The sequence below is a fragment of the Dicentrarchus labrax genome, unplaced genomic scaffold, assembly GCF_905237075.1.
Source record: "Dicentrarchus labrax unplaced genomic scaffold, dlabrax2021, whole genome shotgun sequence".
Classification (NCBI taxonomy): domain Eukaryota; kingdom Metazoa; phylum Chordata; class Actinopteri; family Moronidae; genus Dicentrarchus; species Dicentrarchus labrax.
The window spans coordinates 11,787,946-11,799,630 of NW_026136709.1; the positions used below are offsets into that span (position 1 = coordinate 11,787,946).

An 11,685-nucleotide genomic window follows, 5' to 3' on the forward strand; every position below is an offset into this window, starting at 1 on the left:
TTGCAGTGGAAACAAAGTCAAGTCAGAAAATAACACACGGCAATAGCGGCGCACCGTAGTTAGCGAACATTACCGAGCATTAAAGTATCCTACATTAGGCATTAGCAACACTAGACTCGTAACTTACCAGTAAAACTAGTTAACACATTTAAATACACACATTTAAGTAAAGGCCTACGCGTGTGTCTTGTAATATGACAGCGAAAAGCTAGCTGAAATGTTAGCTAATTCCTTCGCTTTCCCTGTGCGGGTCCTCTCGCTTTAAACTCACCGCCGTCCGGACCGTCCATGTCTTTGTCTGGGTTTGATACCGGAGCCATGACTTCAACTATTCTGCCTTTTTAGTTTGCGCCCTGACAGCTGCTCGACGCCAGAGACAGTAGGTCAACACAACAACAGGACAGTCCGCGCCAAATCGTCTTCCCGGGGAAAGTCATATGCAGGAAGTGACATCACAGCGCTGTCAGCCAATGAGATGAAGCGACGTCTCCGCTCGTGTCCGCACGATGGCGCTGTTGTTCAATGTAACCGTGTTGTTTACTCCACAGGCTCTCAACCAAATAAAACAAGTACAGTATTTTTACAGCATGACTTTTTAATTTACAACATGTATCTGACAGAGATGGTAAATTACTCTGTAGATTAAGATTTTAGCCAATTGCCAATTGACCCCAACTTAAAACTTAAAATAGTTGATAAGTGTTTTTTTTTGTTTTTTTTGCTTTATTCTGTTTTTACATCAGAGATAAAACGCACCCTCAGAAATTATTACAGTACATATGTCTATAGGCCTACCATTACAAAAAACAGATATAAATACTTAGTGATGGTGCACAGTTTGTCCACATAGTCCTTGCTTCAAAACAAATACAGTTTTTATGTTGAGGGATCCTCCATGGAATCATTTTATCAATCTATAAAAAGATAGTAAACTTTTCAACCACTGGCACTTACCCTAAACACAACATATTAGTATCGTATAGTATATAATATAGCCTATAGTATTTAGCAGATTAGATAAGAGAAAAATGTCACTCCTTAAGTTACATAGCCTACTTTAGAAGTAGGGATTATTCAGATGTGTGTAGCTAAGACAATGCAGGGGGGGTTGTAAGGAAGGTCGGCCTCCTTTTTCCACCAATATAATATTCCTATGGACAAGTAGGCTGTTGTCTGATGTTTCAAACAGGGAGTTCAAGTTCAGGGCGTCTGTCTTTCCAGGGAATAACATTACAACTTTAACCTCAAATTAGTATTCTCAAACAGTCTATCACTGGTCTCCCTCTTTCTTTTTCTTTTTCTTTTTTTCTTTTTTTTTAAAGTCAAAGTCCATTCCTGTGTATCCCGATGAAGCTCGTTTCCATGGCGATCAGGCGGCACTCTGGAGGACACAATGGGTTCCTGTCCCAGATTGGGGCCACAGAGACACAGTGCGTCCAACAATGAAAACACAAAGCGTGGTTTGTCCTTCATCCCCACAGCCTATTTAGGCTTTTATACCATAACTCTGTGGTACTGTGATAATTCATGCTGCATGTAAGACTGCTTCTAATGGCCTGCCATATTGGTGATTTCAGTAGCCTAGTAGTTTGTTGCCTTTAGGCTGTAACAGTATATTTGTGCACAGCATGTACTGTTTTGGTGTGTGTTATTATTTGTTGTTTAGGCTGTAACACTTGTTTAATGCAGATTGCCTGAGTAAGGTCCTCCAGGGTAGTAGCCTACAGGAGGAAGAGGGTTCATGAATGTATAGGCAGACAGCCGTATGGTGTACTGTAAGGTCTGCTCAATGGACCGTGGCCCACAGTTGTCGCAGCTGATCAGCGGTGAGCAGCTGATCTGTCCTCTGGACAAACTGGACAGACGGACAGTCGTCGCTCTGCCGCACTTTCCCCGCTGTGCTGGAGCAGAGACAGGCTCCTTCCTTAGACTAAACAGCAAAGCGGACAGAAAACACATCGCTATTCTTATTTTACATGATCGTTTAGGGTTTTTGGACGCCATGGTGAAACAGCGACGCATCAGAGCGCATTCCTGTTGCGCAGCTGTTGCGCCGCTTTGTTGCAGAAGAGGAGCACTGAAGGTAAGCAACGCATCCCTACTCAACGCATTCAGATTGATTGAGTTTTACTAAGCTTTACATAGTTATAGTCCAGCTCTGCGTGATTCGTCTACAACGAAAAGTAGCCTAACAGTTGTAGTGGGGAAAAGAACAGTAAAAGTTGTTTGCAGTTTGAAGCTAAAAAAACAATTTTAATAAAATGTTTGTGCCAATAGTCTCATAGATCAATACTCTCATACATACATCTGTTAAGTAGTCCGACAAGCAGATCAGACTACTCACAGCTGGGTTTGACTGTGACAGCTAAATATCCAACTGAATACAACAAGGTAGGCTACATTATATATGCCAAATAGAGAGCATTACTAAACTCTGATAGTGAAACTAATATGGTTATTGTGGAAATGTTCGGTTAAGTTTTACAAAGCGCTGAAATTTATGTCCATTTATTATGTTTTTTCCATAAAGAGTCCGCTGCACTCTTACAAAGCCTTATAGGGGGGTAAAACCCCCATATACTGTGAATTTATAGACTCTAGATTCAACTGTAACCCAATGTAGTGATACTCAGTATCATCTCACTGATGGTGCTATGGCCCGCTCCACCAATCAGAACTGCTCTGCTGGTCTGCTCTCTGATTGGTCCTTTTCTTGGAGCTCTCTCCTCTTTCCGTCTCCATGGCGAGAGCCCATCAGCCCTGCGAGCGAAGATCGTTTATTGAAGTGATGGCTCACTCACAGCTTACAAAGCTCTCAGGATGATGCTAATACAGTTGCATTTAAATCATTGATGACTGACTTCAAATCTACTGCCATTGTCCCTTCCAGATAATCATAATATACAACACAAATACACATAGGGTATTAACAACAAGGCAGTCTGCTATAGGTGTTTCATTCCCTTGTTGTCGTCAATGTTGCTGATTATCTGTAATATTGATGCCAGATGGGCCTGGAGATTTGTAACATTAACACAAAGCTTTCAGTAGAGCTGTCAATAGAGGGTCGAAATTAAATACAAAAAGGTCAAATCAAACTGAACATATTTGCAACCATATTAAATTAAGATCAGAGATATACACTCCTTTTGTGGTCGCAATAGCTGCAGAGTGGGACTTCTTTTCTTTCTCCTCTCTGCAGCAGGAGATCAGAGAGGATGAGGAGGAGGAGGAGGAGGAGAGGGGAGGACAGACAGAAAGGCAGAGCAGAGAGTGGGCGGGGGTAACAGAGGAAGGAGAAAGAGACTGAGTGGTGAGGAGAGAGGCATCGTCTCACTGATGCTGAGTCACATAACAGAGGGACCACAGCCACATCCCATGAGTCTTTGGGAATCATGGAGGAGCTTGAACACACTTGCCCCCATCCCCGGACGGTAGGGCGTTTTTGAGCGTGTGTGCGTTGCCTTGTGTGTTGCTGTGTGTGTGCGGAGTGTGCGTGACAGGGAGAGAGAGGAAGACAAAGGGTCCTGCTTTCTCCCCTGTTACGAAACAGATCCCCTATAGCATGAGGCTGTGGGTTATGCTCAGAATGCTGAGTGGACACGTTTGAATGAAGGAGGGGGTTCACACGGTGGACAACAGCGTGAATGTCCTGCTGAAGGGACACTGCGGCAGCAAGGACAGAGAGCCTGCTGTGTCTTCTTCTCTTCGGTGTAATTCCTCATCCTGGCGTTCATGTTTGTCTCTTCCAAACGGCCCATCTTTTGCCTTCTTGTCGTCTTTACTGCTGTCGTTTTCTCGTGCCCTCTCGTGTCCCCGTGTTTCTTTATTTCCGGCTTTAATCCTTCTTATGCCAGATGTTCTTTGCCTGTGCCAGAGAAAGCTTTACTGACCGCTCGTCCTGATAGGCCCATGTGCCCTTCGGTCAGTTGGTATAAGCTTTACCATCTGCTCTTTGCTGCTTGCAAGCCACCATTCTGTTCTCACTGTGCCCAAGGAATCATGGGTGATAAGGACGCTCCCTCAGCACAGCCTCTCTGCTGCTTTTATGTTGTATAGCTCTGCCGGCTAGCATTGAGCTCTGATACCTCTCCCATGGAAACACATCATGGCACGTTAAACATGACCTGACAAAATGTTCAAAGCCGATTTTAAAAGACACAGGAGAAGGATGTGCGAGTAAATGGAAACGAAGATACCAATAAAACGAGTCTTAGGTGTTAAAGATCCGTGTCTTCTTTCCATTCCTCTTGTAGCTGCAGCTACAACAGCTGCTTACCTTCATAGAAGCTGATACTTTAAATAATTAAAATCTGCTTCTCCACCCTAAACAACCAGTTTCCAGATCTTTAAATCACTGCCCACATCTCTAATTTTGCAGTGATTCATGTTGAAGTGAAAGTGAAATGGCAATTCATTACCACAGCTGACCACAGGGCACATTGTGAGATAAACATCTTCATACCAGTGAATGCTTGGTGTGTTTTTATCTGTATAATTAAAAATGTAATGCAATTTTTGGTGATTAGGTTGTACATACATTGGATTTACTTGCTTGGGGTCCTGCACACCTAATTGTTGTATGTGTAAAACTATTAGTTATTCTAAAATCTACCAATGTTTAACCTTTAAATAATTGTTTATTAAAAGATTATTAAAAGCCAATATGTATAAATGTATCCTCCCCGTTGCCACAAACTGAGCTTGCACATCATTAGTACAACAAATAAGGAAATATTTCATGTTCATATGGACTATGAATGAACAAGCTCCTTTTCTTTGCCAAAAAGTCATTCACAGTCAGAGAAATGTTATGTATGTTATCCTACATGACTGATGTTGTTTGGGCTCCCTGTTAGATCTCATATGAACCATCACAGCTTTAGAGAAGATGAAAATCCATTGTATCTAAACTACAGCTGGAGTCTGGCCTTCTGCAACATGTCTTCAGGTCAACATCATGCTTAGAAGCAATTACCATTAAATTAGGAAAAGTCAGGGTCTCATACGGGTTAAACTAGCTGCATAGCACCTCCGAGACACTTGTTAACCTATGTATGCAAAATCAATCCTGTTAATACTTAATGTCTTTGAGGGAGTCACCTGTTCATAGCTTCTGTTGTTGCCTCACGTGCAGAGATGGATGACACAATGGCAACAATGTCTGAACAAACACTTGACATCTCAGAATATTTTGTACCCATTATTGAAATGACCGTTTTAAAGAAAAAGTCACTTTAAAAAACAGTTGACGGTGAGGTAATATGGGAACATATTTCTGGAGAAAATGTTTTGGGGTGTGGGCATAAATCTCAAATATCTCCAAAATCTGTGCAAATAAAATGATCTGCATCGCTAGATACCTCCTGGGAGGGCTGGAAAGTAGTTTGAAAAACAGATTTAGTAAGAAATCTCTTCTGTTTAGCTCTGGCTCAAAGCTTCATTTCCTTAAACAAATTCACCAGTTAACACTCTTTGAACCTGCACTATATTACTGAGAAGGCCGCCTTTCATGTTCATTGGTCTGTCCCTGCATGTTGTCATGCCAGACTCTGGTTTTGCTGCTGTTCCTGGAGGATATGTTGACGTCAGCTGCCGGTCTTTTCCACAGAGACTGAATCTGTTTCCATTTTTTCATCCTCCTCCCACTCTCCCACAGCTTTCTGCTCTGTGCCGACTCTGATTCTCTTTTATTGGTGTGAATGAGATTCAGCGAATATTCCCTGCAGTCAACAGATGGCATACAAAGACAAATTTTCAGGCAGGCTCACACTGCAACACTTTAACCTTCATGTAGCTTAGACAAGTGCTAACAAGTATCATCCTTCATCCTTGCTCTCTTTGTCTTTGTTTCTATTTCCTGTTTTTATTCTTTCTGTGCAGATTTCCACTGCTTAATTTGCATTTATACATGTACATTTATTGATTAATCTTCCCTTTTGAATTTTTGTTCATTACTGAGAGGCCTTCAACCACTGATCAATAGCTGTGTCCATGTTAACACACACATAGGCTACGTGCAGAAGTAAATGTCTGCTCACACACACACACACACACACACACACACACACACACACACACACAGACACACAGAGTGATCAATAACACTGAGTGCAGTCCTGTCTGTCTCACAATCCATTGTCCCAATATGGAGCAGGCGTCGGCTGCGGTCAATAACTTGATGTAGGTTACTGTAATAGGAAAGGGAGACATATTGTGTTCCACTGTAGGGGTGGGTGGCTGAGGTTCTACGTGTTTTCAGATGTTGTAAAAACCAGTCTCCCCTCCAAAATAAGATGCTGTATTTTATCTATAACCTAGTCTCTTTCTCCTCTCTCTGTCTCAGACTTTGACAGAGCCTGCCATATTTGCCAGGGAGACCAGTTGTGATTGTCGCGCCCCTCATGAGAAACTCACCATCGCTCAGGCCCGCAGAGGCACCCCAGGTACAGTAGACCATGTCCTGTTTGGTTTTCTTCTCTGATCCATTTCCTCCAACATTTTTCTCCATCTCCCAGCTTTCATGTTTATTTTCGTCCTATTCCTCAACCCTTCCTTTCGAGGCCCGGCGCCACAGAGGGGCTAAAATGTATTGTATTTGTACTGTTCTCTAAAGAAAAATAGCAAACACAACAAAATGATTGGCCAATGTACATGTTACTATTAGGCCACGCTGTCCATAGTACTGAAGCAGGGCGGAGGAGATCAATAGACAGGCAGACAGAATCACACATCACTGGTTTCTTCACCTGCTTGCTTTTCATGGTTATAAGCAGTTTTCTAATTCTCCCATATTAGCAGTCTACAGACAGAAGGGAAACGACAGTGAAGTGAAGGGACAGTCAGCTGTTACGTGTCCTCTCCTGCTGATTTCGTTCATAAATTCTAAATATATTTAGCGCTCTGCCAGTGATACATTGTTATGTGAGTGCTCTGTTTAATAATGCATTCTTTCAGTAGCCTTATGTTGTTGTTATTTAGCATTATTTTTTAATGAAAAAAAACACCCCCCTCGCGATTTTTAACAGCCCCCCTCAGTCACTTCATCCTGGTGCCTGTTTCTTTCTCTGACCACATTTGCTACTTCTATTAATATTACTGCACTATAACTACTGCAATGCAGCTGCTACTGCTTCTACTACTACCTCTAAAGCTACTTCTACTACCACAACTACTACTGCTGCTGCTGTCCTATAGTATCACATCACCACAACTACTACTGCTGCTGCTGATACACTTTACTACTGATGCTAACACTAGCACTGTGGCTACCACTACTAGCTACATCTATCACTATAACCAGGTGCAAACGATTATTCAGATTCTGCTACTCCTGCTATGTTTGCCACTGCTTTTCCCAATACATTCTTTACTGTGACAGTATTATTACCAGTGATACTACTAATAATATTGTGCTAAGCTGTAAGATGTATGAAACCTTAATGTGGCTCCAGAGGGAGCTGCATGAAGTCTCAAGTGATGTCACTTGAGGCAGCGTTGGTTGGGGCTGAGGACTACGAGTTTGAAAATGAGGCTTGAGGCTACTCCAGGCTACATTAGCATTCTACTCGCATAACATGTTCAAATCTCCAACTCAACTTTTGGCAGGTGATTTGCATTGTGGGAAATGTAGCCGCCAGGTTTTGACAAGAAAGAATGTGTGAAATAAAAGAGACACTTAAAGGAGTAGGAGTATAGTTACTATGTTTTAAAGTAATTAAGAATGTTATTAATACATTTATTTTTCATAAATCAACAATCTCGAGAGAAATTGGGGCTTTTCAGCCAGAGCCATTACTCCCACTCTGATGTGCAAGTAGTTAAAATATTCTAGTATTCTAGTATTAAAGTAGTTTGGATAAATGTGTTGTATTGCTGTGTATTTGTCAGTGGATCGGCCGGTCAGAGTCTACGCAGATGGGATTTTTGACCTGTTTCACTCCGGACATGCTCGCGCTCTCATGCAGGCCAAGAACCTTTTTCCCAACACCTACCTCATAGTAGGAGGTAGGACTGACAACACATAAACACACACATACATCCACCCTGAAATTCCACAGCTCAAAATAACCCATACTGGTTTATCTGATAGTGATAGGGATTTATATGTTTCTGTGTTTTGTGGGCTTTCTCTCCCATGTTGGTGAACAGTGTGCAGTGATGAGCTGACCCATAAGTACAAGGGTTTCACAGTCATGACGGAGATTGAACGTTATGAAGCACTGAGACACTGCCGCTATGTCGACGAGATTTTGAGAGACGCACCCTGGACTCTTACGCCCGAGTTCCTAGAGAAACACAAGGTGTGTGGTTGTTTACAGTGTCTGATGTTTAGGATGTTTTGTGATGCTTCGTGTACAGTTTAAAAGTCAAACGTAGCTCCTAAATGAGTTAAATACACATAAATACTACTATCAGTCAGTCATTGCGTGTGGATGCATGTGTTTATGAGCAAACCCTTGTCACGTACTGTGCATATTTTGCAAAACTCTACCGTGTATGGTCACGTGAGGTTGTTTTACCTCATGTCTGCATGCTAGAGCAGCGTTTTCTACCATACGGTGCGTGACCTTTGATTGTTCCTCAGATCGATTTTGTGGCTCATGATGATATCCCATACTCCTCAGCAGGAAGTGAGGACGTTTATAAACACATCAAGGAGGCAGGTCAGTGTGTGATACCAGATAAAATAAATGTATGTATTAAAATACATATTGTGCAGTTTTCCTATTCATTTGTGTGTATACCAGGGATGTTTGTGCCTACACAACGGACAGAGGGGATCTCAACATCTGACTTAATCACCAGAATTGTCAGAGACTATGACGTCTACGCCCGACGCAACCTCCAACGTGGCTACACGGCCAAGGAGCTTAACGTCAGCTACATCAACGTAAGACCATGATCAATTCTACATGTCACCATAATGATCTAATGCTGATTGCTGCAGTTGCTGTATAGAAAATAGAGGCTAGTTAAATGTACAGTGGCATTATAACAAAATGGTTTTAAAGCTAGTTAAAGAAATATTTCAATTACACAAATTTCTAAACATTAAATTATATTTGGTTTAAACTGTAGCTTTTATACACACTTACTGGGCTTTTGTTTTGCCCTTTTATGGACAAATTCAAACAACCACATGTGAAACACATTTTGAGACTGCTATTTCCCATAATCATGATATGCATTATGATTTTAACTGGAACTGGTCAACTGATGTTCCGGTTCTTCTGTAATGTGTTCACTCGTAACACTTACATAATGATTTTTCCTCATTTAATCCCCCCTCAGGAGAAGAAGTACCGGCTGCAGAACCAAGTGGACCGGATGAAGGAGAAGGTTCGCACGGTTGAGGAGAAGAGCAAACACTTTGTTTACCGTGTGGAGGAGAAGAGTCACGACCTCATTCAGAAGTGGGAAGAGAAATCTCGGGAGTTTATCGGCAACTTCTTAGAACTTTTTGGACCTGATGGGACTTGGGTGAGTGACTCATTAAAAAAGGAAATACCTGTCATCAGTTCTTCCTGATCCCTTGTGCTGTATTTTCTAACCTTCACTCTCTTTCTACAGAAACAGGTGTTTCAGGAGCGCAGTGGACGAATGCTGTCCTACGCTCTGTCCCCGCGGGAGTCGCCCTGCAACAGTCCTCCCCGCGAACTGTCCCCCTTGCGATCTCCGTCACCCCCGTCTCCCCCCGCCCGCTGGCACAATGCACGGCCCTCGCCCCCAACCTCCCCGAAAGGAGCATCTGCCTCTATAAGCAGCATGAGTGAAGGTGATGAAGATGAGAAGTAGATGAACTGTTGAACACACACATTGCACACACACACACACACACACACAAATACACACACACACTCCACTCACAATACACTGCCTGAGAACTGCTCACACACACACACGCACACACACACACACACACACACACACACGCACACACACACACACACACAAACAAACACTTATATTCCTACAAACACTGGCTGGATACTGAAACAGTTCTCCTCAAGGAAGTTGCTAATATGCAAGGCAGACAGTGATCATGGGAAATGAAGTTTTGTGCTGCAGAGCTAAGAAGCCATCACTGTCTCTGTTGTCTGGGCAACCACGCAGACAGAAGAAGGACAAAGGAAGACGATTTATGTAAACAGTGTCACATATCGTAAGGCAGTCCAGAATGCTTTGCAGCATCTTTCAAGAGGATTTGCTTTGGGTTGTCCAGTGTTGATAGAGACTGTCCCAACAGCCTGCTCATAATATCACTTCATTGTTTTTTCTCCTGTTCTGTATAGTTTAGCTTTTTCTTTTTTAAAGTTGCCATGATATCTTGTAACTACTGTGACCACTAGATGTGAATAGGCACAAAGTTACAGAACATTGTGTGTGTGACATTCAGTGAATCGACAGAAACTGGATTCATTCATCACTGTGTAATTTTGTGCTTGTTAGGATGAGAGTTAGGAATTAAAGGAAATACACTGCACACCCTAGATTAGTGAAGTGTTGGACAACCTCTTGGCACTCAAACACATAGTTTGTGCAAGTTTGCACCACTTTAGCATAAATTATTGACAAGGAAAATAAAATTCAGAGACCCCAAATCCTTGATTCACTTGTTCCCATGCCACAGTAATGACCACTTAACCAAAAAAACAGCTTAAAACTAATCCCTAGGAAAAAATTACTAAAATTAGTGCAAACAAAGGTCCAGTGAAAAACAACTGAATATGGAAAACCAAAGTTTTTTATCACCTCAGTTGTATCACGTTGTTTAAAATCGAACAATATCATCCTAGTTTTAAAGTTCATGTGAGAAAAATTGTTTTGAAATGAAAATAGAAACAAGATATGTCATAAAATTAGCAGAAAACGAGCCCTTTACGATCTAAATCTTGGACTGTGCTTAATCCGTAAAATGCCTGTTAGATGGTTCCAAAACCTCTGATTGTGATGAGACAAAACAAACAGCCTTCAATTATTAGCTTCTTGAATGTAAACTGAGTCTTTGAGACCAAACCTACAGTAAAGAGTAAATGTAATCACTATCATTTCTAGTCACATACAAAACACACAAATCCTTCATCACCAGTCTTTCAGTAGTCCACGTAAATATCACGTCTCACTGTAATTAGTTGAAACATTTGTGGATTTTCAGCATTAAAAAAGCCATGTATTTTTGACAGTTTTCCATGTTTTATCCATCAACGTTTAGCAGACATTCTTTCTCTTTGGAATATGATGTCAGCTGTTAATCAAACCCGGCAAACTTGGAGATACAAGCCTCTCTCTAGGACTCTGATGATACTTGAAATATACAATTGAATCCCTCCAGGTGAACTGTCAGGTCCTTAAAAAGCTGGAACATCACTCTAATGTTTTACTTGCTATTACTGGAAATGTATGTAATACCTTTTTTTTTTTTTTTTTTTCTTTGCTCTGGTCTGCTCGCTCATGCCAGGCCGGAGCAGACCTCTCTTCCACCCCAACAATACAATAAATACCCTAATGCAATGTAGAGACCTTAATGTCCTGTACGCACTACATGTTAACCTGCACTATATGTACAAACTTTGGGAATGTGTGTCTTTTTTTATTTTTTAAATTTTAATGATCAAACGGCTTGATATGTAAATAAATCAAAAATCTATAACTGAATGTGAATTAAAGTGCATTGCACAGTCT

The 11,685-nt window shown here is 41.6% G+C and overlaps 2 protein-coding genes across 4 annotated transcripts in view; one reads left to right on the forward strand and one right to left on the reverse strand.

Moving 5' to 3' along the window:
- The window catches only part of pola1 (polymerase (DNA directed), alpha 1), a 57,197-nt gene extending 56,755 nt beyond the window's left edge, over positions 1-442 (reverse strand). Inside the window, exon 1 of the mRNA XM_051410426.1 lies at positions 272-442. Coding sequence (XP_051266386.1) covers positions 272-320 — 49 coding nt within the window. The 5' untranslated portion in view covers positions 321-442. The remainder of the gene's footprint in view (positions 1-271) is intronic.
- A 1,161-nt stretch (positions 443-1,603) lies between these two features.
- On the forward strand, positions 1,604-11,658 carry pcyt1ba (phosphate cytidylyltransferase 1B, choline a). Of its 3 annotated transcripts, none has more exons than XM_051410428.1 (8): positions 1,604-2,083; positions 6,347-6,446; positions 7,891-8,007; positions 8,152-8,303; positions 8,588-8,666; positions 8,751-8,893; positions 9,295-9,483; positions 9,580-11,658. In XM_051410428.1, exons 1-8 carry the CDS (start codon positions 1,766-1,768, stop codon positions 9,796-9,798), a joined length of 1,317 nt encoding a protein of 438 aa, XP_051266388.1. In that variant the 5' UTR covers positions 1,604-1,765; the 3' UTR covers positions 9,799-11,658. The 3 variants fall into 3 exon arrangements, with proteins under 3 accessions (XP_051266388.1, XP_051266387.1, XP_051266389.1); XM_051410427.1 differs by having other exon boundaries at positions 1,614-2,083; positions 9,574-11,658; XM_051410429.1 differs by lacking the exon at positions 1,604-2,083 and adding an exon at positions 3,285-3,434 and having other exon boundaries at positions 9,574-11,658.
- Positions 11,659-11,685: the final 27 nt, after the last annotated feature.

Coding starts and splice junctions, on each gene's coding strand:
- pcyt1ba (XM_051410427.1), top strand. CDS start 1,766: ATGGTGTACTGTAAGGTCTGCTCAATGGACCGTGGCCCACAGTTGTCG. Junction 8,304..8,587: donor AGTTCCTAGAGAAACACAAG/GTGTGTGGTTGT, acceptor ATTGTTCCTCAG/ATCGATTTTGTGGCTCATGA. Junction 9,484..9,573: donor TTGGACCTGATGGGACTTGG/GTGAGTGACTCA, acceptor CTCTTTCTACAG/AAACAGGTGTTTCAGGAGCG.